Source organism: Danio aesculapii, chromosome 11 (genome assembly GCF_903798145.1).
Source record: "Danio aesculapii chromosome 11, fDanAes4.1, whole genome shotgun sequence".
Classification (NCBI taxonomy): domain Eukaryota; kingdom Metazoa; phylum Chordata; class Actinopteri; order Cypriniformes; family Danionidae; genus Danio; species Danio aesculapii.
Window position 1 is genome coordinate 34,009,129 of NC_079445.1, and position 26,985 is coordinate 34,036,113.

The 26,985-nt window shown below is 36.2% G+C and overlaps 1 protein-coding gene across 1 annotated transcript in view; it reads left to right on the forward strand.

Moving 5' to 3' along the window:
* Positions 1-26,985, forward strand: part of thsd7bb (thrombospondin, type I, domain containing 7Bb) — a 111,341-nt gene that overhangs the window by 26,014 nt on the left and 58,342 nt on the right. The window contains exons 3-7 of the mRNA XM_056468854.1: positions 282-530; positions 1,898-2,058; positions 3,906-4,061; positions 7,806-8,006; positions 23,020-23,211. Coding sequence (XP_056324829.1) covers positions 282-530; positions 1,898-2,058; positions 3,906-4,061; positions 7,806-8,006; positions 23,020-23,211 — 959 coding nt within the window. The remainder of the gene's footprint in view (positions 1-281; positions 531-1,897; positions 2,059-3,905; positions 4,062-7,805; positions 8,007-23,019; positions 23,212-26,985) is intronic.

The following is a 26,985-nucleotide window of genomic DNA, read 5'->3' on the forward strand; positions in this document are numbered from 1 at the left end:
TTTTATGTGAGTTTTTTTTTTTTTTTTTTTACCAAAATCTGGTTCAACTCCATGTCAACAGCTCCTTTAGAAATATTATTCTCAGGAAAAAACATTTTTCCCCCTCTGTCTGTCTGTCTGTCTGTCTATCTATCTATCTACCACCCACCAGGTTACCCATTAAAACGTGTACCAGATGGCCGCAGAATATCAATCATCTTTTTACAGCCTAACCATTCTTCATTTTACAATCATAAAAATGTGGTCAAAATGATGACTGTAAATCTCTTTCTCACCTCCAGCCTTTGTGACCACGATAACAGCGCAGTGAACTTTCGCTCGTGTGTGATGCCCAGAGACTGTAAAGTGTCTGATTGGTCACAGTGGAGTCTGTGTTCAAAGACGTGCCGCACATCTGACCCTTCGCCGGGCTTCAGACGCAGGAACCGCAGCCTCATACGAGCAGCCGTTGGTGGAGCAGAGCCATGCCCCGTCCTGGAGGAAAAAGCAAACTGTAATATTTTGGAAGATGCACTACCGCTGTGCCCAAGGTGAAGAGACTGCGCTGCCAGAACTGTGCAGGCAAATCTTTTCAAACATTGGCAAGAAATTAGAATTTACCCCATGTGTTTTCTAAATGCATGTTGTTAAGAATAATTGTGCAAAATGTAGACCTCATATTAATTTATCAGATGTCACAAGCTTCCAGTTAAATGGTGGACTTCTGTTTTTGACATTTAATGATTTAGTTCACTGAAAGCCAGCATGAAATGGAAGTGGTGATGATTTTTTTTCTCAACTATTGTGACTTTTTTTTAAAAGAGACATCTTCCTGAACTGAAAACATGTGGGGCGGGACCTAATTTTGTCTGTTGGGAATTGATTGGATTATTGTATCATTGTGGTTTGCTATTGGCTGATCTCACGCCATTAAATGCTTCATCAGAGGAAGGCAGTTGTACAGCTTTAGAAAAAAAAATGAAGACACTACTTGACAATTCTCAGTTTTGTGGATTTTCTGGGTTCATTGGGTAAATGTTTATTAGGTGGTTCAATATTAAAATACAATATTATATTTGAACATGTTTTTGGTCTGCTACAATTTCATCCTAATTAAAAAAAACATCTGACAGAAAATGATAATTGGTCAGAATAACAAACAGTAGTTGACAAAATAAAACAAATGAAATTTTTACTATAAATCATGATTTTTTTTCTGTAGCTAATTCATTATTAAAGCAGGAATTTCAAATTTCAAATTCAATTCAATATAATGTTTTTTTAATATTTATTTTACAATTAACATTCTGCTTTCATCAAATCAAGATCTTATGAATAAAACCAAGAGCCTAGACATTTTCTTCCTTAAAACATTGGATTTGTCTTGACTTTAAAAAGACTGAATTAAGGGGATAGTTGACCCAAAAATGAAAATGTACTCACTATTTACTTACCCTCAGGTGGTTTCAAACCTTTATACATTTCATTATTCTGGTAAACGCAATAGAAATTTTTTTAAAGAAAGCAGCAACCGTTGACTTCCATAGTATGAACAACACATATTATGGAAGCCAATGGTTACAGGTTTCCTGCTCTCTTTAAAAGATCTTATTTTGTTTTCAGCAAAAGAAACTCAAACAGCACTCAAAAAATGACTTTTGCTGCTTGTTCAAACTATTTATTTAAAATGAGTTGAAACAAGACAGTTCCTAAGTTTTTTTAAGGGACTACTTAATTGTTTTATGTTGTAAAAACTATTAAATTAACTTTTTTGTGTTGAGGCAACATGAATGAATTGTGTGGAACTCAGCATTTTTAGGGGAGAGTAAATGATGAAAGAATTTAAATTTTTTGTCCAACCACCCCTTTAATATGTCTCCTTAATTTGCCTTTGTATTTGAATTGGCTGTGAACACAGGTATGAGTGGAGAGTCACCAGCTGGTACCTGTGCCAAGTGACTCCGCTTTTGAGTCAGCAGGACCATCGCCGTACCAATACCAGTGTCCTGTGTGGAGGTGGCATCAGGACCCGAGAGGCATATTGTGTTCAGATTCAGGACAACACATTTCCTTCTCATAGTAAGAACACTGGTTTCGATTATCGTGGGTTATTAGCAATGTACAAGTGACTGACTTTTTTTAAAGTCAGTTTAATAAAGAGGGCAGCATGGTGGCACAGTAGGTAGTTCGAGCCTCGGCTGGGTCAGTTGGCATGTTCTCCCCGTGTTCGTGTGGATTTCAACTTAGTCCCTTTATTTATCTTTATTTATCTGGGGTTGCCACAGCGTAATGTTTTACACAGCATATGTTTTGCACAGCAGATGCACTTCCAGCTGCAACCCATCACTGGGAAACACCCATACACTCTTGCATTCACACACATGTTCTACGGCCAATTTAGCTTATTCAATTCACCTGTACTGCATGTCTTTTGGACTGTGGGGGAAACCGGAGCACCTGGAGGAAACCCATGTGAACATGGGGAGAACATGCAAACCCCACAAAGAAATGCCAGCTGACCCAGCTGGGGCTCGAATCAGCAACCTTCTTGCTATGAGGTGATCATGTTACCCACTGCGCCACCGTGACACCCCTGACTTACTATTATTATTTGAGAAGATTTGATAATTCTTGGGTAAACACATTTTATTTAAAGTGAAATTTTGTAGTTTGCATGCATATTAGCTTACAGCTGTGGATTTTTTTTTTCAAAATCTACATGCATCTCAGCTTATCAATAGCTTAAGACCAAACAAAATGTTTATATTTATGTTTGTATATGATACAACTCAAAGGTCCTGTGAAAATTTTAATATTTTTTGAAATGATCATTTTAGTCTGTTAGTTTTAAGGATAGCTATTGGCTGGTGTGCTCCAAAACAGTGACAAAATTAGTTAGAAATTCATTTAGAAGATATAAAACAAGTGTAAACATGTAAAGTTTGCAGTTTGTCACTTCCACCTAAATTGATCAATAGTTTTTTTTCACATCACCTCATACTACATTTTCTCACCAAATCTTGATCAATCAAATACTTTCTAGCATCTGACATGTCCCGCCCCCTTTGAGACGCTTTTCATTTGATGTGCTTGAAGCTCAACTGCTCTCACTGGCAGAGCTGTGATAAAAAGAAACGCTATTGGCTGTTTTTTTAAACACCATTGGCTGTTTTTTAAAACGCTATAGGCTGTTTTTTTTCTCTCTGTTATGTCTAGATTGTCAAACATCGAAAAACAAGGCATGTTTCAAAGCACTTCATGTGACCTTTAAATAAATTTGTCCAAATTTCAAATTAATTCCCATAAATTCCGGTAAATTTCCTAAATTAAGTTTGTGTGGAAAGTTTCCAGAAATTTACTGGAAAATTTCTACCCCTTTACTACCCCATTTACAGCATTATTACTATCAACGCACACCCATTGACTGATAAAGTGGTTGATCTTGGAAAGTGACAGATGATGTTAGACTAATCTCACATACACTTTACATGAAGAGTAAAATATTGTTGTCTATGAAGTGCGATCAAAGTCAGTTATGAGATTCAACTTCATCAAGACTGAAACTTAAGAAGAACTTCTGATTTTGGGTTAAATCTCCCAATACAATAAGCAAATGTGATTAACTCAAACAAGAGCGTTAACAGCAGAAACACTTGAGAGGAAAAAAAAGATTTTCTAGATCACTCCCATTTTTTTTAATCCTTTATAGGCTGTTGAGACTCTTAGCAGAACGCTAAGGGGAAGATTTACTTTCTTTTGCATTTATGTTTTTTGATTTAAATGGTAATCTCTGGCCACACAGTGAGAAAGGCGGATTTGAATTACATTTATTTTTGGTAGGTCTCCAAATAAATGCTTTTTATACAGTTTTGAAAATAAACAGACTTTTTTATGCAACTGTCTCTCTCTGTGTTTTACATTATTAGCCACTCGGCCTGTTGGGAAGAACTTGTGCACAGGGCCTTTGCCACCATTGGCTGAGTTTTGTTTCATTCCCTGTCAGAAACATTGTCCCCTCACGCCTTGGTCGCCCTGGGGGCCCTGTCTCCATGACAACTGTTTGGAGCCTCAGGGGAGAAAAGGTGAGAGACGAAAACACCCCATAAAACTAGATTGCACACATCCAAATCTGAATTACACAGACTCTGATTCACACCCTGTGTCCTTGGTTTATCCTCTCTGTTCTGTAAAGAGTGTGCAAATCTCAGAGGTGCACATATTTTTATCATAATAACTTTTCTTGGTGTTTTGTTTTCTATTAATTCTCTCTGCTTCCAAAATGAACATTCATACAGTCAGATGAGACTTGGAGCACAATTTATGAACACTTGATTTGTGATGAATAATAAGGAATATTAGATGTGGATCTGTCTTGCCAGCAGGACAGTGCCAGTTGAACAAAACAACTTTATTTTGTTGAAATTGCAATTGGACATAATGAGAAAACAGTAATGATTTAATACAAAGAAAGATTACAAGTCTTTTCTTTGAAGGTTACAGCTAATCAAAAATGAATTGGAAGTGTAGGAGCCCTTGCTTTGAATAACTTCAGCACATCACAGGTTTCAGTCGGTGAACACAATGGCCAATTAGTAGTGTTCATTTTTTTAAATTTCAGTACAGACTCGTTGAAGTTGGCATTTGTGACAACACTACTGGTGAACAACCCATTATGAACCAGTGTTAATATCATTAACAAATAATGTGATGAATTTTGATGGTCTGTTTGTGACATTGCATCTACATGTCAACTAATTCTCATTAGATTATAAGCAGACTGTTAGGTTGTGGTTAGGGTTATTGTAAGTTGACATGTACTTGCAAAGTTTCTTGTAGTCAGATAAATGTCTATTGAAGGAGCAGTATCAACAGATATTAAGCAGACACTCTACTAAGACTTAAATATACCATATTATACCATAAATAAAGTGTTTTCCAGGAATCGTATACATTTTAAATGACAAAAAAAATATGACAAAAATATGCTGACATAGAGCTGGGCGATTTGGCCTAAAATCAAAATGTTGATTAATTGAATATTTTAAACCGATTATGATTAATGAATGATTATTTTATTTATTAATTTATTTAATTTTTCCTCTTATAGTTTACTGACAAGTTTTGAACAAGTAAATATGCTCACATATTACATACATATTATGTTTATTCTGGACATAATATTATAAACAGTGCATTTCTTGCATCTTCTGTAAACAAATATTTCAATGGAAATAATAATTTTATTGTAATGGAAAATATGCCGTCTCAAGGCATCTCTGGTGCAGCTTCCAATCATCTGCAATATAGTGCAAACGTGCGATGTGAAGTTACATTTTTTGAGAGGTGAGTGGGTTTGCAACCACGCAAAGGCTGCGCCAGACCACACCCGTGCATTCGATGCAGAAGTTTAAATCAGCCTTAACAAAGTGCTTCCATGTGACTCCACATGCGGTAGAGAAAGTAATTTAAAAAATTTACCTGAAAAAATTTGATCGATTATAGGTTCTGAATATCAATTTCAATTCCTTTTTGATTGATCACCCAGGCCTGGCTGACATTATAGTCAACAAAATAAAGATAAAACGAAAATGTCAATAGAGGACAATTTGGTAAACGATCCAGTCATTTGAATGTTTCACATTTGAACTGTAGCCGATACTGATCTACCTAGCAAGACATTTGCTACATTCCTGATTAAATGTTCAAAACTGTCATTAATTGGAAGAAGAAAAGCCATATAAATATACACTCACCAGCCACTTTATTAGGTACCAATAACCAACTGCTCGTTAACGGAAATTTCTAATCAGCCAATCACATGGCATCAACTCAATTCATTTAGGCAGGTAGACATGGTCAAGATGATCTGCTGCAGTTCAAACTGAGCATCAGAATGAGGAAGAAAGGTGATTTAAGTGACTTTGAACTGTGACTTTGGTGCCAGACGACCTGGTCTGAGTATTTCAGAAACTGCTGATCTACTGGGATATTCACACACAACCACCACTAGGTTTTACAGAGAATGGTCCAAAAAGGTTAAAATATCCAGTGAGCGGCAGTTCTGTGGGCACAAATGCCTTGTTGATGCCAGAGGTCAGAGGAGAATGACCAGACTGGTTCCAGCTGATAGAAAGGCAACAGTAACTCAAATAAACACTCGCTACAACTGAGGTATGCAGAAGAGCACCTCTGAATGAACAACATGTCCAACCTTGAGGCGGATGGGCTACAGCAGCAGATGACCACACCGGGTGCCACTCCTGTCAGCTAAGAACAGGAAAATGAGGCTACAATTGGCACAGGTTCACCAAAATTGGATAATGGAGGATTGAAAAAACATTGCCTGGTCTGATGAGTCTCGATTTCTGCTGCAAAATTTGGATGATAGGGTCAGAATTTGGCATCAACAACATGAGAGATGGATCCATCCTGCCTTGTATCAAGGGTACAGGCTGGAGGTGGTGGTGGTGTAATGGTGTGGGGGATATTTTCTTGGAACACTTTGGGCTCATTACTACCAACTGAGTATCGTGTCAATGACACAGCCTACCTGAGTATTGTTGCTGATCATGTCCATCCCTTTATGACCACAGTGTACCCATCTTCTGATGGCTACTTCCAGCAGGATAACACGCCATATCATAAAGCGCGAATCATCTCATACTGGTTTCGTGAACATGACAATGAGTTCACTGTACTCAAATGGCCTCCACAGTCACCAGACTCAATCCAATAGAGCAACTTTGGGATGTGGTGGAACAGGAGATTCGCATCATGGATGTGCAGCCGACAAATCTGCAGCAACTGCGTGATGCTATCATGTCAATATGGACCAAAATCTCTGAGGAATTTTCCAGTTCTGAAGGCAAAAGGGGGTCCAACCCGGTACTGTTAAGGTGTACCTAATAAAGTGGCCGGTGAGTGTAAATCTTGAAGCACACTTAAAATGCACTTCTGAGATGGCGCAAAACGCTTATTTTTTTGGAAGAAACATGGTTCATCTTAATGCCGTCAGTTGTGTTTACCAATCACAAGGGTGATCTTCGCCATCAAAGATTTGCTTGTTAGTAATATAATATAATAATATATCAACCTCAATCCATCAATCAATCAATCAACATGTATTTATAAAGCACCTTACTACAGCTGAGGTTGACCAAAGTGCTTTACACCAGTAAAACAACATAAACAACACAACTAAAAAGCAAACAACGCAAAAACAATTCAAGGAATATGAATAAAATTCAGCAAAACACTAAAACAGAGAGAAGTGTCAGTGCTACTATGCATTTAAAGCCATTTTGAACCTAATATACACACCTATTATAAATATTTAACATATTTTAGGCCTATAAACCAATGAAAATACAAGTTCAAAGTGTAAACAAAATACAAATGAACAACAGAAAACAACAACAACATGAGTGTTGACAATGTTGATTATTAAGAAGCAATTTCTTAAATATTTTAAACACAGAAAATGAAATTAATGGTGAAGAGCTTGAAATGATCCAGTTATTGCCTACAATTAAATCTAGCAGATGCTAATGTTGTCTTAATTGATGTTCAATTTTGGTTTCAACCCCTTTAAAAATTGCTTTCTTGCTTTTGAAAGAATAACTTCAAATAGAACCAAGCAGTGACCTAGAAATTTAGTAAATTGTAGGTTGTTCTCTAATTTTAATCTCTGCTGTACTATATTTGGCTAAGAAATCTGGCTCTAACACAGCTTGTTTTGCCAGAATGTGGGAGCAGTATCTTCTTAAACGTTGGCATTTAGCTTGCTTCACTTTGAGTCATTGCTTATGAATGTTTTGCATTCGCAGGTTTCAGGATTAGAAGCCGTTCTGTAATTACAGAGTCTTGGGTCGAGTCTGACAGTTGCCCTCACGTCAGCGAAGCGATGACCTGCGATGACCCCGTCTGCTTCCTGTGGCGAGTGGCATCACTGGGGCCTTGTCTTCCTCTAAACGGATCATGTGGCCCAGGATTACAGGAGCAGACTCTGGAGTGCTTGTCTGCCTCAGGTATACAGATCTTCCCTTTTAAATGCATTACATCAAATACATTTATGATGAACCAAATTTTCTATTTTTAATAAATCTTGTTCTGTTCATCAAAGTATCATGGAATCAACATAGGCTCGTTCTGAAAACGTAGCCCTATAAATGTTTCTGGAGGTTGAGAATTATGTAGCAATAAGTACGTATATTTGCTCTCGAACGCTACCGGGGATGGTATGACGCCATTCCTTTTCGTGCTTAACAACTGACCGCTTACCTCTGTGTGGATGGCTTTCCTGCTGTTACCAGTTTGTCCATGTGGCTCGTCGCATACATTGGAGTTGACCGGGACGATGGGGTTCGAGTCTTGCGAAGAACGAAAAGCAAATGCAAAAAAAATAAATAAACAAGTAAATACCAGGGTGAGAATGTGGTAAAATCTGAAAACGTGGTTAAAATTGGGTTTTTTTCTTTTTCTGGTTGTTTTATTAACACTGTCGGTTGGGTCTAGGGAAGGGGGTGAGCGGGTCAATCGGTGCTTTTGAAAACACTATTGGTTGGTTTTCAGGAAGGGGGTGGGTGGTCCAGTCGATCACTCAGTCAGTCATTAGGTCTGTCGACAGTGGCCTCTAGTGGATTTACGCGAGAAGAGCAGGCGCAAATGACACTCGCTGAGAGATTTGAGATTTTCAAATTTTATGATTGGCAGTTCATTGCACTGTGGCAACCCCTGATAAATCAGGGAATAAACCGAAGTAAAATGAAGGAATCAATGAAATTATATTCTTTTAAAATAATTGTACACTCTTAGAAATAAAGGTACATGAGTTGTCACTGGGGTTGTACCTTTTCAAAAGGTACACATTTGTACTTAAAGGGTCTATATTGGTACCCCAAAAGTATATATTAATACCTGCAAAAAAATTTAAGAGGAACACCCAAGAGGTACTAATATGTAACCTTGAGGCAGTGTTTCCCAACCCTGTTCCTGAAGGCACACCAACAGTACACATTTTCAATGTCTCCCTAATCAAACACACCTGAATCACCTAATTAGAACATAAGAAGAGACTCCAAAACCTGAAGTTAATTAGTCAGGTAAGGGAGACATCCAAAATATGTACTGTTGGTGTGCCTCCAGGAAAAGGGTTGGGAAACACTGCCTTGAAGTATTAACATGGACCTTTTAGGTACAAATTCGTACCTTTTGAAAAGGTACCACCCCAGTGACGGCTCACACACCTTTACTTCTGAGAGTGTAATATTATTTCACAATATTTTACATATTCACTTGAAGTGTAAAAAAAAATATTTTTTTCTTTTAAAAATATTTCCCAAATGCTGTTTAATCAGCACATTTCTAAATATTAAAGTTCAGCTCATTTTTAAAAACTAATTTCAGTCGTCCTTGTCATGATGACAGTACATAATATTTGACTACAAGATACCAGTATTCAGCTTAAAGTGCAAGTTAAAGGCTTAATTGGGTTATAGGCAAGTTAAAAATATTAAAAACTGCTTTTAAGAAATACGAATTTCTCCTGCAGAAATTATATTGAAAACATAGGATATACTGTGAAATACTGTGAATATGTCCTTGCTCTATTAAACATCAATTGGAAAATATTTGAATAAAAATATACATCATTATTATCATTTTATACAAGTAAAAAAAGAAGATTGTTATTGTTAATTGAAAACGTTCTTCAAAATATTTCCTTCCAGTGTTGACAAATATTTAAAAAATTGCATAATGGTGAGTTAATAATGCATTTCCAGAACTATCCCTTTAATTATCTCTTTCAATGCCACCGTTCTTCACCTTCATCCCTTTAATTACTTCTGAGCTCCTGTTATCCTCAAGCTCTTAAGTCATTCGTTATTTTTACTCGCATAAGCAAATGATCAGCTATCGTTTAATGTCCTCTTATTCTCCAGGCGAGGATGTGGCATATTTCTTATCTGTCTTCTGTGCTTCTCAGTGAGATGAGCTTGAGATCTGAACTGACAGACGGATCCGTGTCACAGTAATGCAGTTTTGACACACAAATGCACAGAGACACAAGCACCAAATAGCCCGAGGAGTCCTCTGAGGTCTTTTATTGTAATGTCACTCATCCACGTCAACTGCCACTGTGTGTTGTCTATCAACAAAAAGTACATTGACCTCCACTAAAAATTGGCACCCTTGGCAAATATAAGCAACGAATGCTGTGGAAAAAATATCTTTGTTGTTTAACCATTTGATGCCATTTATATCGAATGCCCATTTCACGTAAGTTGATATGATTCTTTTTTCATTCAATAATTTTCTTTTGGCTTATTCCAGCATATGTTTTATGCAGCGGATGCCCTTCCAGCCACAATCCTGTACTGGGAAATGCCCATACGCTCTCGCATTCACACACATTTATACACTGCGGCCAATTTAGTTCATCCAATTCACATGTGTTTGCACTGTGGGGGAAACCGGAACACCTGTAGAAAACACAGGAAGAACATACAAACTCCACACAGAAATGCCAACTGATCCTGCCGGGGCTCGAACCAGCGACCTTCTTGCTGTGAGGTGACAGTGCTAGCCACTGAGCCACTGTGCCACCTTTATATGATTCTTTTGGGTCTTAGTAAAATGTCTATATGTTAATTTGCTTTATCAGTGGTAGTGTAAATAAACCATTTTTGCCTTGTCAAGAACACCTCAGTCAACATATCTCTTTAAATGCTAATGAGTTGCTGCTTGCTCCACCCCTCTCTGAGACTGCAGGAATAGGGATGCATTCTTGATTTGCTAAACCAGCACAGTACGCACACAGCGCTCCACCAAACCTTGGTTTTCTGCAGAATTTTGTCTTTATGTCTGACATGACAGAGTAATTGAATATGTTACCAGATTATGGTGACAAAATTTGAGATCACGCCATACCGTCTGTAATCCTTGCGTTGTAATGTTTAACCTTAAATTAGGCAATTTACATAAAAGCAAATAGTTTGTAATTCATTAAAACACTGGTCTAATTGTATAACGGACAGAAAGCAAACTGAAACAAACAGATGAATTGACACCCACCAGTATATTTGACTTACAATGATCCCAAACAGTATTTAATTCATGTTTATTTATATAGCGCTTTTCACAATGTAGATTGTGTCAAAGCAGCTTAACATAGTTCTGGTAAAGTCCAGATTTCAGAGTTGAATTTCAGTTCAATTCAGTGTGGTTTAAATTTCAATGCTGAAAGTCCAAACACTGAAAAGCAAATCTATTGATGCGCAGCTCCACAAGTCCCGATCCGAGCAAGCCAGTGGCAACAATGGCGAGGAACAAAAAAAACTTCACCAATTGACGAAGTGAAAGGAAAAAAAACCTAGAGAGAAACCATACTCTGTTGGGCACGACCATTATTCTTCTGGCCAAAATTCCTGTGTGGAGCTGCAGTCTAAGCGCCAGAGGCTGGAGAAGCTGGACGTCCATTGTGGAGAACTGCAGGTGTGAGTAGGGCACCGGTGGGTGGTCAGGCTGGCCCACAGGATCAATGCGGGGACTCGTTTGTCATTGTGGTCTTTCAGGAATCACATTCACTCCATACACATACACTCCATTCCTCAATGACCACCAAAGCATCAGCTTGGGATTTGGCCTATTAACCACCATACATACACAATATTTACAAAATGAAACAATTTGACTGGGTTCGGCAAAAATTCAAGTGTGTGTGTGTGTGTATGGACTTCCTCACTGTTATAAAGTCTATAACGGGAGCGCGATAGCGTTGTCCTGGAGTTCTTTCTCAACTGCAATAAACAGTCTGTTAAATCCTCTCATGGAAAGTCCAATAAATAACCCTCAGGCGAAAACAGCAGTTTTTCAGACCGATCATGATCTCTTCAACTTTTCAAATCTTCCTCCTGCATGGAGCAAACCATCCTTCATAAATGCTCTCTCAGCCTATCATCCCATGGAACACTGATCAAGTAATGAATGACGTATGGGGAATTCCTCTTATATGTAATGTCACTCGTAACAGCTAAGCATGCTTGTTTGACTACATTACAATAAGGCAAGATGTATAGGGTTTTAAAACAACACGGGTCAATCCCTTTTTATGTTAGACTGTGTTTATAAAACACTCACTATGAAGCGCAACAGCATATAATGTATCATTGCTTGACATTGCAGCCTGCCATTATCAATGTAAAATGTGTTCAAACAGACATCTGTGAAAAAAAAACACTAGTTTATTTAAAGAGTGTTTGGCTGGTCAGTGTAAACACCACAGTACCACACTAGCTGCGTTTCCATCCACCATATTTCCATAGTTTTATGAAAAAAAATTATGCATACAACTGAGTAGGATAAACTTTTTATCCCATTAGAAAAAAATGTGCATAAACTATGAAGGAAACACATTTACAGAATAAATTCCCACATGCGCATCAAAAAAGTCATGTGATTTTTGCTTTAACAGATCATGTGAAAATAAAAATGGTTATATACAAGCAAGAAATGACGACCAGCCTTGATGAAAAACATCAGCAGAACGCACAAATCTTTTCAAAAAGTGCGAGCTTGACATTGTCTATGTGTTCTAAGATGCAATCTAAGATGTAAGTTGTTATATATGAAAAAAAGCCTTCTCCTACCTTAGCAACTTCTATCTTTATTTTTATACTTGGCATCAGTTTGTCAGGAAGTGCCAATTTTGTTCCCTTGGACTTGTTGGATGGAAACGCTGCTTTATTTGCAGATGTTTTTTGCGATATTTCAGTTTTGTGCATAAATTCAATTTGCATCTTTGGATGGAAACATGGCTACTGACAAACACAGCTCTGGACATGAATGATGATGGTCTGATTCTAAATATGAGTGAACAGAAGCTGACGTTTGATAACAACAACTAAATAAAACAAACTTAAATTATATATAAAAAATGACTTGCAGACAAACTGTACAGCTCCATATTTTAAATGCATTTTTTATGTGAGTCTGTTGCCTAAGCAGTCCTGTGAAAAATGTTTTGCGCACACAAGCAAGTTCTTGTATATTCTCTTCATATATATAAAATGTATTCATTGTGTTTTTACCTCTGTTGAAGCTCAGATACTGTCTAAGGACTCATTTGAGCATTTACATCTGAACATAAGAGCAGAGTGCATGCCAGGATCCCTTTACTGGTACAATACAGAAATGGGGCTCAGTACAATACAGCATGGTGGCTCAGTGGTTAGCACTGTCACCTTACAGCAAGAAGGTTGCTGGTTTGAGTCCCAGCTGGGCCAGTTTGCGTTTCTGTGTGGAGTTTGTATGTTCTCCCTGTGTTTGTGTTGGTTTCCTCCGGGTGCTCCGGTTTCGCTAAGCCACACATAAAAACCGCCACCAACCAATCGCGGCTTAGCAACCGTAGCTACGCCAAAGGTCATGCTAAGCTCTTTGGCTACGCGCAGGGGCTGTCAAACTTCTGAGTGAGGGAAACAGGCCAAAGCGTTGTGCATATGGATTGTGCAAATCTGACAACCGGTATCCTAAAAATCTATTTAGTTTGTTATTATTAGATTATTTTTTAATTTCACCTCACCTGCTGTGCATGAACTAAGCTGTTGAATGGTCAGCGTATGAGGCAGCTAGGCTAAGCTAGCTTCAATTTTGATTGAATTATTCTCTAATCGGTTGCCTATTATGTCATGAATATACCCCTGTAATGCATACTGCAGTCCTTTTTTGTCTGGCGTTCTCGGATATCTCACCTGTTCGCCAAAAATGACATTATATCCCTGGCAATGTCTGACACCGGCGCATACACATTGTAAAAGCCGTGCCAGGCACGAAAGCTTGACAGGCATAGCAACAGTAACTAAGGAGGGCGGGGCTTAGCGAAGGGTCAATTGACCGTAGTGTTTGAGTGCGTATGTGAATGAGAGAATGCATTGAGTGTTTCCCAGTACTGAGTTGCAGCTGGAAGGGCATCCGCTGTGTAAAACATACACTGGAATAAATCAGAAACTAAGCCGAAGGAAAATGACTGAATGAATAAAGGAATGAATGAATGAAAGGCACCATTTTAATCACTTTGCTATCTGTTTACAAAGTAAAGTCCATAGTTTGCTTGGAGAAGGGCACATGTGAAGATGTAGATGTGTAAAATGTCACAAAATTTAAACAGGCATAAATAAATGACACAGCAAAAACCTAACTAAACACAAAACATTATACAAAACTGAAAGATTTGATCTCAAGATCTTAAAGATCTCAAGATCTCTCAATTATCTTAAAGACTGAAGATGATTGAGTTTGTTTTGGATGAGATGTGAAGTTTAAATTTTAAACTAATTTCGAGAGGAGCATGTGCTCATGATTGACCCAGCTGGTCCACATTAGCTAATCATGATCCTCCAATCAAAGGATCCCAAGTCACTATATATATCCTCATTTCCTCTCTACAACTATCTTCGTCTGGAAGAAACCCCCCTCCTCCCCTTCTTCCACCTTTATCAAGAATGGGCGGCATGGTGGCCTAATGACTAGCACGTTTGCCTCACAGCAAGAATACCAATGGCATTGGGTCTTCACTAGGCCATCTGGTGTTTCTGTGCGGAGTTTACATGTTCTCCGTGTGGGTTTCCCCCGGGTTCCCTGGTTTCCTCCCACCATGCAAATGTGCTCTATATTATAGATAAAATAAGCCTAAATCTTTTTCCTAATGTCTTACTCTCAGGAAGTTCACCTTGGCCTCAGCAGCGGGGGAGTTTCAGATCGACCTGAGCTCAGTCTCCCCTCGCCCTGTGAAAGGAGGGAGCCCTGGGCTCGAGGATACCTTGAGCTCAGGGCTCTCTCCCGGGACAGCACGCCAAACAAGCTATGTATAAATCGTGAGCTAAGTGTGAACTCTTGAAATGAGGCTTTTTTTTCTTCTTGAATTTCTTTTCAACAAATTGTGGTGAAGTTGGTGATGTTGGATTGTTGTGTTGAAACTTCTGCCACTTTAGATTTTGGGGATTTTTTTTTTTTTATTCCTCCCAACAGATGACAGAAACGTGTCCTCTTTCAGCTGATTCATCACACTTGCAGTCGACTGGATGTCTGAATTATTGCTCTGATGGTGGAAATGGACATTTTTCAGTGCTTTTGCTTTTAGCCGTTTCCAATTTTGCTAAGCTTAACAACCCTTTGCTGCAAATCATGGTTTTACACGCTGTGACAAATGAGTGAGTGAGATTTGTCCATGTGTTATTTCATATTTATAGCCCTGTGAAACAGCAGGCCATGGCTGAACAATTTCCTGATCCTAGTGACCCAGGTGCACTAAAAGGATGTAAAATATCAATGGGAATATACTTAAAAAAACATTTTGCTCATCAGTATTCTAGAGCCCTGTGATTTCCTGTGATACTGCATGCATAGATGGAATCACGGAATCCAAACATAAGAATGGGATGACCACATGAAGTCACAAACACACTTATGAAACAAGGAGAATTTACAAGGCAACAGTTTATCCATACAATGTACTATAGGAAGTACAGTAGCATCACACAAACACAGTTTTGTCCATGATGAACCAGTTTACCAGGGTATTTTTACTTTTAATATATTAGGGTTGAATTAAATGTCATGATTTAAATAGATCATAAATGGACATTCACCGGCCACTTTATTAGGTACACCTGTCCAACTGCTTATTAACGCAAATTTCTAATCAGCCAATCACATGGCAGCAACTCAATGTATTTAGGCATGTAGACATGGCTAAGACGATTTGCTGCAGTTCAAACCGAGCATCAGAATGGGGAACAAAGGTGATTTAGGTGACTTTCGATGTGGCATGGTTGTTGGTGCCAGACGGGCTGGTCTGAGTATTTCAGAAACTGCTGATCTATTCGGATTTTCATGCACAACCATTTCTAGGGTTTACAGAGAATGGTCTGAAAAAGAGAAAATATCTAGTGAGCGGCAGTTCTGTGGGCACAAATGCCTTGTTGATGCCAGAGGTCAGAGGAGAATGGCTAGACTGGTTCCAGCTAATAGAAAGGCAACAGTAACGCAAATAAACACTTGTTACAACTGAGGTATGCAAAAGAGCACCTCTGATTGCACAACACATCCAACCTTGAGGCAAATGGACTACAGCAGCGGAAGACCACACCTGGTGCCACTCCTGTCACCTAAGAATAGGAAACTGAAGCTACAAGTCACACAGGCTCACCAAAATTGGACAATAAAAGATTGGAAAAACGTTGCCTGGTCTGAAAAGTCTCGAATTTTGCTACAACATTCATATAGTAGGGTCAAAATCTGGTGTCCACAACATGAAAGCATGGATCCATCCTGCCTTTTATCAACGGTTTAGGCTGGTGGTGGTGGTGTAATGGTGTGGAGGATATTTTCTTGGCACACTTTGGGCCCATTAGTGACAATATTATTGTCAACAACACAGCCTACCTGAGTACTGTTGCTGATCATGTCCATCCCTTTATGACCACAGTGTTCCCCATCTTCTGATGGCTACTTGCAGCAGGATAACGCACCATGTCATAAAGCACGAATCATCACAGACTGGTTTCTTGAACATGAGACACTAAGTTCACTGTACTCAAATAGCCTCCACAGTCACCAGAACTCAATCCAATTGAGCACGTTTGGGATGTGGTGGAATGGGAGATTAGCATCATGGATGTGCAGCCGATAAATCTGCAGCAACCGCATCAATGATGCTATTATGTCAATATGGACCAAAATATCTGAGGAATATTTCCAGTACCTTGTTGAATCTATGCCACGAAGGATTGAGGCAGTTCTGAAGGAAAAAGGGGGTCCAACCCGGTACTAGTAAGGTGTACCTAATAAAGTGGCCGGTGAGTGTATGCAGTCCAGCCCAAAATTATTCATACCCCAAAACTAGAGAGCGAAAGAGAATATCAAAGAATATTAAAGATCTTTTTTCTTCCCCCACCCTTTGCTCATATTTACCAGGGGTGCCAATGTTAATGGAGGACACTATATACGAGTGGTCTTAATGGGTTTGCATCTATATTAAAACATGTCCGTCTGTGGTGAGGCTATCGTTAAGCATGACTGAACATGTTTGAGCTGGAGCTCTAAAAGTGACACGCGCACACACACACATATGCATTCAATCTGACAGCATCATCATCCCAGCATGCACCTGGAATGTTCTGCAAAATGCAAAGTGAAGCTGAAATGCCAAAGCCATTAAAGTTGAAGTGCTGTTGACTTAAAGTGATAATGTTTTCTTGCTGCAGATTCGAGTTGAAGTCACATAACGCTCAGTTAAAGTCACCTTATCTGACTCGCCCACAACAGAATTACATGAAAAATGGAACTGAACATCATGTTCAATGTGAGCTTATAAAACACAGAATAGATTTGTACATTTTGTGAAGAGAATATAAGGGGCTTTTTTCACTGCCAGGATGATATAACAGTCTAACAGTACATGAGAAAAATAATCTTTATATATAAAATATTATATATATATATATATATATATATATATATATATATATATATATAGATATATATATATATATTAGTTATGTTTTTTATTTATACAACAGTTCTGTCTGGTTCTCGAATCTGATTGCTGTGCTGATAGCTGTGCGATACTCTGCAATAACAGTACTCGTAAAGCCTCTTCACCCTTGTGTATTACTTCACCCACATAGAGTGACAGCAGATCAATAGACTCACTGCTCTACATATACAGTTGAAGTCAGAATTATTAGCTCCCCTGAACTATTAGCCCCCCTGTTTATTTTTTCCCCAATTTCTGTTTAACGGAGAGAGGATTTTTTTCCCAACACATTTCTAAACATTTTTCTAAACAGTTTTAATACCTAATTTCTAATAACTGATTTATTTTATCTTTGCTGTGATGACAGTAAATAATATTTGACTAAGCTTTATAGAAGTATCTTGAAAAATATCTAAAGTGACATTTAAAGGCTTAACTAGGTTAATTAGGTTAACTAGGCAGGTTAGGGTAATTACGCAAGTTTTTGTATAACAAAGGTTTGTTTTGTAGACAGTCGAAAAAATATATAGCTTAAAGGGGCTAATGACTTCAACTGTATATATGCCATAATAATCTGCTAGTGTTTGCTGTGCTTTGGGTTTTTCGGGGTTAATTATTGTGATCTCTCAATTTCAACAGAGAAATACTGGGAAATCTCTATAGATTGATGGTGTTTCATGCCATTCAATATACTGTATATGGATATATATAGTGTGTGTTTTTGGTATTTTTAGTAGTTTTTTTTTTTAATGTGCCTATATAATTTTATATTTTTTATTTGTAATTATTTTAGTACATAGTTCAAACAAATAAAGATAAGAAACATCTCCTTGGTGAAAAGCTTAAACAAATGTTAAATAGTGAATATATTTAATAATTCAGAAAATGACAGGTGTCTTTTTAGTTCTTATGGTTTTAGTTTTCATTTTACATGCAAACTCCAGACAGAAATGTCAGCTGACCCAGCCGGGGCTCGAACCAGCAACCTTCTTGCTGTGAGGCGCTTCCCACTAGCTGCGCCACTGCGCCGTGCAGCAAAGTTTTATTTGTTCTAAATATTGTACATGTAAAAAAATCTGTACATTTTGTCATGTATTTTGGCAAATGATGATTTAAACCAAATATATTTTAATTATTTAATAATAATAATTATTATTATTATTATTATAAAAAAAATAATAATTATTATTATTATTATAAAAATAATTATACAATTAATCAAATAATTAATAATTAAATAAAATATTTTTTTTAAATTATAAAGAAAAATAATTTACTGCATTTTTTGCATATCTTTGAAATAAACAGGAAAAATAATTGTTTATATATGCTGGAGTTTTTTTACATGGTTGTTATAGGGTATCTTGAGTTGCTCATATGTTTTTTCTGATTGCCTGTATAGCGGCCTAGACCAGTGTTTCCCAACCCTGTTCCTGAAGGCACACCAACAAAACACATTTTCAACCTCTCCCTAATCAAACACACCTGAATTAACTTATCAGAAAAGGGAGACATCCAAAATATGTACTGTTGGTGTGCCTCCAGGAACAGGGTTGGGAAACACTGTCCTAGACTGTTAAATATGCATCACTTCATTCATTCGTTAATTTTAGTCTCTTATCATGGGTCGTCAGTGGAATAAACTGCCAACTATTCTGGCATATGCTTTACTCAGCGGATGCCCTTCCAGCTGCAACCCAGTACTGGAAAACACCCATACACTCTCACATTCTCACACACACACTCATGCACTGCAGCCAATTCAGTTTATTCTATTCATCTTTATGGCTTTGGATTGTAGCGGAAACCAGAGCACCTGGAGGAAAGCCATGCGAAACACGGGGAGAACATGCAAAGAGAAATGCCAACTGGCCCAGCTAGAACTCGAACCAGCGACCTTCTTGCTGTGAGGCAACAGTGCTAACCACTGAGCCACCATGCCGCCCTGCATCCCTTCATATGTTTGTTAATGTATGATGATTGTTTTTGCACAGCTACAGGATTTTTCACTAGACAGATCTGGTTCATTGGTTTGGTTGCAAAAGTTATCACTCCAATTTCAACGATCTGATTCCTGAATGGATTTTTATGAAGTAGCATGCTATTGAATCAACAGTTCCATAATACACTTTTTAGCACTCTAGGTAAATAATCACTCTGGGAAATTGCTTCTTCCAACAGTATAAATTGGTGAAAAAATCTCCGTCTGCCACCGTGAAGAGAAAATACAATGAACATATATAACACAGCAGGGAAGACAGTGATTACAGAGGTCATAAAAATACATATTAAGAGCCATGCATCTTCAAAAGGGACAATCTCTTTGAAAAAAAAGAGAGAAGAAGCTTCATTTGTGCATTTATATCTTTGGCAATGAATACAATTCAGAGAGAGATTGATTTTTAGAGCCTAATATCAATTGGAGAAATGTTGCCCTTCCTGCATCTGAGATGTAATGAAGAAATGAACTATTGCACCTCAATACCTGATTCTGAGAGGAGAGTCTGTCTTGGTTTATTACTCGCCTTTTATCTTTGTTCTTTTATCTCTCAAACAACCTGAAGAGCCTCTTCTACTAGTTGATTCTGGTGTATGTGTGTGTCCTTTGTTCAGACCAATATCACAAATAGAAAGATTTTCTGTACGATTGTTTTGTGAGCTCATATTTCCTCACTGAAGTGAAAGTTATCACAGTAATTTCACATTTTTTAAGGAACGCAGAGCCTCGTTTACCAATATCTTAAAGATTTGAATTAATTTGTTCTTAAGAAATGTAGCAGAATTGTTAGCAACTGAGTTCATAAAGGACTGTTTTTTCAAAAAATGAAAATTACCCCATAATTTACTCAACCTCAAGTCATCCCTGGTTTATATGACTTCTTTTTGTACAGTTGGAGTAAAATGTATCCTGCACTTTAAAAAAATATTACTGCTTTACATTGTTCAGTTGAATCAAATGAAATGTTCTAGTCATCTCAACTTGCATTAGTCAAGCTGACTAAAAATATTAAGTTAAACCTATTAACTTATTAAAATAAGTTAAAGTAACGTACCTGTAAAGACATTTGTTGTCATAAACTTTTATCACATGATTTTTGTTTTACAGTGTGGCTCTTTTATGCTGTATAATGGTGTTGGATAGTGGCTTTTATTTTGTTTTGTCATCAAAATAACCCACACTATGCCTGCCCGAACTGTCTTTGTTTTGGTTCTTTTAACCTGCCCAATGCCAGTTTAGCCAATTATATTTCAGCACCCTGGGTTGCCTTGGTGGAAAACAACGTACACTGTAAAAAGTGATTAGTTACTTAAAGCGAGTAAACCATTTACCTTAAAAGCAACAAGTTGACTTTACAAAAATGTAAACCCATTGTCACTTTTTAAAAAGTAAACTAATCACTTTTTTTCCAATTCACTTTTATTATATAAGTTTTTTTCTCCAGCTTTTCTACATCTATGACACAGTAAAATGAATCTGCTCTTTCAGACTGCATTGTGTATTCTAAATTCAATGCAGGCTATAAATGCAGATTTTATAGACTTATTGACGCTTCAAATATATAATACTATGATAATTACAGTAATTTTTTGAAAACTGAAGTGCTAAAATAGTCTGACACTGTAAAAAGGGATTAGTTGACTTGAAAAAAGTGAGTACTATTAGCATAATTATAAAAAAATTTAATCAACTTAACAGTTCCAAGTTGTAGTGGGTTTACTTTATTTTTGTGAAGTCAACTTGTTGCTTTTAAGGCAATTGGTTTACTCGCTTTAAGTAACTAATCACTTTTTACAGTGTCAGGCTATGTTAGCTTGTCTGTTTTCAGATAATTACTGCAATTATTACAATCTAAAATTTTTGGAGCTTCATTAAGTCTATAAAATCTACACTTATAGTCTATATTGAATTTAGAAGACACACTGGAGTTTGAAAGAGCAGATTAATTTTAGCTTCTGTCATTTTGCTAGATACAGAAAAACTGAAAAAAAAAATATATATATATAATAAAGGTGTATTGAAAAAAGTGATTAGTTTATTTCATCCCAAAAAGGTGAATACAATTAGCATAATCATAAAAACTTGACAGTTCCAAGTTACAATGTTCAGAGTTCCGCTTGAGGTGGTTATTAATTAGCAAACAATATAAATATTATGAACACAAACATTAGGTGAGCAGGTTACATTGTAACCCTGTGTTACAACAATTACGTGATGAGATTTGTGGTGATAAGCAATTTGGCTGTTTGCACCAGACGAATCACGACAGAAATTTAAATACAGCCATTCAGAAGCACAGAATAGTGCACTTACTGCCGTCCAGCAAAATGGTAAGCCTTACAACTGAATTAATACATATTAAACCTCTTTAACATTAAATGTACATGCTGAATCACTGATATGTGTTGGTTTTGAGTCACAGCTCTAAAGTTCAATTTCAAACGGTTTATTTTCAAGAGCTGAGGTGAACTCTCTGCTGCTGCTTTCAGTAATATGGCAATATATGTCATGGAAAATGGCATACAAACACACATTATTAGCATTTAACACTGAATAAAGCACATGAGGTGTACCTGAGGGGACCATTGTCAGTTTTCTGTTGTTCAGCTGCAAGAAATAGAAGCCGTTTCTAATATATCAATTAGAGGTGTTGGTTAGGACAAAAACTCCCTTTAATATGGGAAATATTCTTTCTATCAGGTACCTTTGCTTTTATAGAGAACACGACTTAAATCAGCATTTAGACTCGATAGTCAGGCACACCACACACTGTTAGTGTTGTTAATCTGGCAACCTGCGCTTGAACTAGGAGTGCAATACCAAGTTTGACCACTGGGTGTCAAATTTACATACTGCACCTTTACAAAATAAATGATCTGTGGGATACTTTAAGTTTACAGAAACATTTTGAGGAAACATCTGACTTCTTTAAAAAGATGCAAAAAAAGTATATGGCCCCTTTTATTATTAACCCTTGTTTTTACTAATACATAAAGTATAGTTAATGTTAAAAAATGCCACTGAATCTTGTTTTAAATGCTTCATTGAAGCGTTTAGGGCAGGGTATTTTCCCCAACCTAAATTGTGTGAAGTTCGGCACTGATATTTAACTTCAGCATTCATTAGCAGATAATTATTTTTCAAGCTGTCCGTTAATTAAAAAACTGCCTTAATGTTTCACAATCACAGTCTTTTGAGGAGAGAATAGAGCAATCAGGCTGCTATTAAACATCTTATTTGCATATTATTCTGCTTTAATTAAGGAAAAGTGATTGTTAGTTGCAAGATAAAAGGAAACCGGGATATTCCTGCTCTTCGAACAAACCATAATAATTATTTCGATGTACTTATTTTGATTCATAGCAATTCATTTAATTGCATATTTTCATGTATTTAAATGAGATGTTTATTAAATATCCATGGTTATTGAGAAAGAGTATGTGCTATTCAAAAACAACAATGTTTATTTTATTATTAGACGCATGATCAATGGTTTTGCTTTATTTAGGTGAGCCAGTCCCTAATGATAAGTGTTTGGGAGATCCTCCTGCTGTCCAGCGGTTATGTGAGATGCCCTGTCCTGGAGACTGTGTGCTCGGACACTGGGGGTTCTGGACCTCCTGTTCCCAGTCCTGCTCCAGTAAACACCAAGAGGGGAAACAAAGTCGCTCGCGTCTAGTTCTGGCTCTTCCTGGAGAGCGTGAGTTTGGTCTAATGAACCCTTCCTCACTCTTATGGTCATTTGTTTTTTTTTTATTTGTTTTTTGAGAAGATTGATGATTTTGAGAAGCATACATTTTGGCAAATAAGTGTATTTCAGTTACATTTTTTATTTCATCATGTAGGCCTACTTTACATTAGGTACAACAAATGTCCCACTCAGGACCTTCAGGACAAAAATTATCTCTCTGAAAGCCATAAAAACAATGTTTCATCAAATAATATATTTTCATATTTCATTCAATTACTCTGGAAAATCAGGGTTTTTCCACCAAAAAACTTTAAATATAATATAATATAATATAATATAATATAATATAATATAATATAATATAATATAATATAATATAATATAATATAATATAATTTATATATATAAATTATGTTCCCAAATTATGTTTAACAGAGCAAGAAAATTTTCACAGTATGTCTGATAAAAATGTTTTCTTATTTCGGCTAGAATAAAAGCAGTTTTTAATTTTTTAAAACCCATTTTAAGGTCAAAATTATTAGCCCCTTCTATATTTTATTTCGAGTGTACAGAACAATCCATCATTATACAATAAATTGCCTAATTACCCTAACCTGCCTACTTAACCTAATTAATCTAGTTAAGCCTTTAAATGTGACTTTAAGCTGTATAGAAGTGTCTTGAAAAATATCTAGTAAAATATTATTTACTGTCATCATGGCAAAGAGAAAATAAATCAGTTATTAGAAATGAGTTATTAAAACTATTATGATTAGAAATGTGTTGAAAAAAAAATCTTCTCTCCGTCAAACAGAAATTGGGAAAAATATATAGGGGGACTAATAATTCAGGGGGGCTAATAATTCAACAATGTATGTGTGTATGTATGTATGTATATATATATATATATATATATATATATATATATATATATATATATATATATATATATATGATTTTGAATGTGTTAATGCAAAAAGCATACAATTTGGCAAATAAGTGTATTTCAATTACAATTTTATTCTATAATGTAGGCTATCTATTTTATATTAGGTACAGCAATGGTTCCACCCAGGACCTTCACAACAAAAATGTCCCTTTTGAAATTCATAAAAACTGCAAAATTACATCCAAAAGATGTTCATTGGTTTTCATATTTCATCAAATTGCTCTGGATTTTATTTAATTTATTAGGCAAGGGTTTGAGTAAAATGTTAATTTTATAATTAGTTTTGTTCTGTGAAGGTCTGATAGCATTTCTTCCAGATTAATAAAATAAATATTGGCTTTTTTCTTCAGAAATGTACAATTAGCCAAAATAACAAATGGTTGTGATGATTTTGACTGTGTTATTGCCAATAACATACAATTTGGAAAAATTTCTAAGGTACAACAATAGTTCCTCTCAGGACCTTCAGGACAAAAATGTTCCCTTTAAAATGTATAAAAACTGCTATATTTCATCTAAAAGAAGATGTGCATCCAGTTTCATATTTCATCCAATTACTCTGGATTTACTGGATTTATTAGGCATGAGTTTGAGAAAAATGCTAATATTATAATGAGTTTTGTTCTGTGAAGGTCTGATGGCATTTCTTCCAAATTAAAAAATAACTATTGTCTTTTTTCTTCAGAAATGTACAATTGGCCAGAGTAATAAATGGTTTAATTTGTTGTGAAAATCAGGGTTTTTCCACCAAATGCTGTTTTCTTAGGTTAAAACATGATACAATGTTTAATGTCAATTTTTCATTTTATTTTTGTGATTATTTTGCTTACAATTTGGCAAATATGTGTATTTCAATTACATGTTTTATTTTATGTGGGCTATCTATTTATAAACTTGTAAAATCAATTAAGTTAACTTAATCAATTTGTGTTGGGACAGCATGAAGTTATTATGTGGAACCCTGTATTTATTACAGTGTATTTTATATTAAGTACAACAATAGTTCATCCAATTACTCTGCATTTACTGGATTTATTAGGCATGGGTTTGAGTACAATGTAAATTTTATAATTGGCTTAATCTGTAAAGGTCTGTAGCATTCATTCATTTTCTTTTTGGATTAGTCTCCTTATTAATCTGGGGTCGCCACAGCGGAATGAACCGCCAACTAATCCAGAATATGTTTTATGTAGCAGATGCCCTTCCAGCCACAACCCAACCCTGAGAAACACCCACACCCTCTCATTCACACACATACCCTATGGACAATTTAGCTTACCCAGTTCACCTATAGCGCATGTCTTTGGACTGTGGGGGAAAAAGGGGTACCCAGAGGAAACCTACTCGAACACGGGGAGAACATGCAAACTCCACACAGAAATACCAAATGACCCAGCCGAGGCTCGAACCAGCAACCCTCTTGCTGTGATGTGACAGTACTACCCTGCACCACCTGGTCTAGTAGCATTTCTGTCAAATTAAAAAATAAATATTGTTTTTTTTGTTTTTGTTTTTTTTCTCAGAATCATACAATTTACCACAATAGCAAATGGTTTAATTTGTTGCGAAAATCACGGGGTTTCCATCAAATACTGATTTCTTAATATAAAATATAATATAATCGAATATATATATATATATATATATATATATATATATATATATATATATATATATATATATATATATATATATATATATATCCATATACAGTTGAAGTCAGAATTATTATCCCCCCTTCATTATTAGACCGCTTGTTTATTTTTTCCCTAATTTCTGTTTAGGGGAGAGAACACATTTCTAAACATAATAGTTTTAATAACTCATTTCTAATAGCTGATTTATTTTATCTTTGCCATGATGACAGTAAATAACATTTGACTAGATATTTTTCAAGACACTTATTTCAGCTTAGTCACATTTAAAGGTTAACTAGGGAGGTTAAGGTAATTAGGCAAGTTATTGTATAATGATGGTTTGTTCAAACAGTCAAGAAAACATATAGCTTAAAGGGGCTAATAATTTTGTCTTTAAAATGGTGTTTAAAAAATTTAAAACTGCTTTTATTCTAGCTGAAATAGAACAAATAAGACAACTAGATATTATCAGACACACTGTGAAAATGTTCTTGCTCTGTTAAACATCATTTGGAAAAGATTTAAAAAAGAAGAAAAAAAATCAAAAGGGGCTAATAATTCTGACTTCAACTGTATATATATATATATATGTGATATATATGAAGGGTTCAGATGCAAAAACCTCTAAGTGCCGTCTGAAATGAATATTTTTCTCAACCCCCTTTGTTTATGTTGATTTATTTCACTTTGAAGACCATAAAAAGGGCTTATTCTATGGTATAAAAGTGATGTTACTGAACCTACAGACTGAAGCCTGATAAAAATGCTCATTTTAGAAAAATATTTCAGATGTCATTTAGAGGTTTTTCAATCTAAACTCCTCATATATTTAATTTTTGCTATGATTTTGACTGTGTTATTGCTAATATACATTTTGGTAAATAAGTGTATTTAATAAAATTTAATTTTCATAATGTAGGCCTATTTATATTAGGTGCAACGATAGCTCCACTTTCAAATCATACCTTTAAAATCCATAAAGCTGCAATATTTCATCCCAAAAAGTCAACAAAATGTATTATTTATAAATAATTGTTATTATTATGGGCGTCATGGTGGCGTTGTGGGTAGCATGATCACCTCACAGCAAGAAAGTTGCTGGTTTGAGCCCTGGCTGGGTCAGTTGGCATTTCTGCACTATAGGTGAATTGGGTGTGTGGAGTTTGCATGTTCTTCCCGTGTTCACGTGGGTTTTCT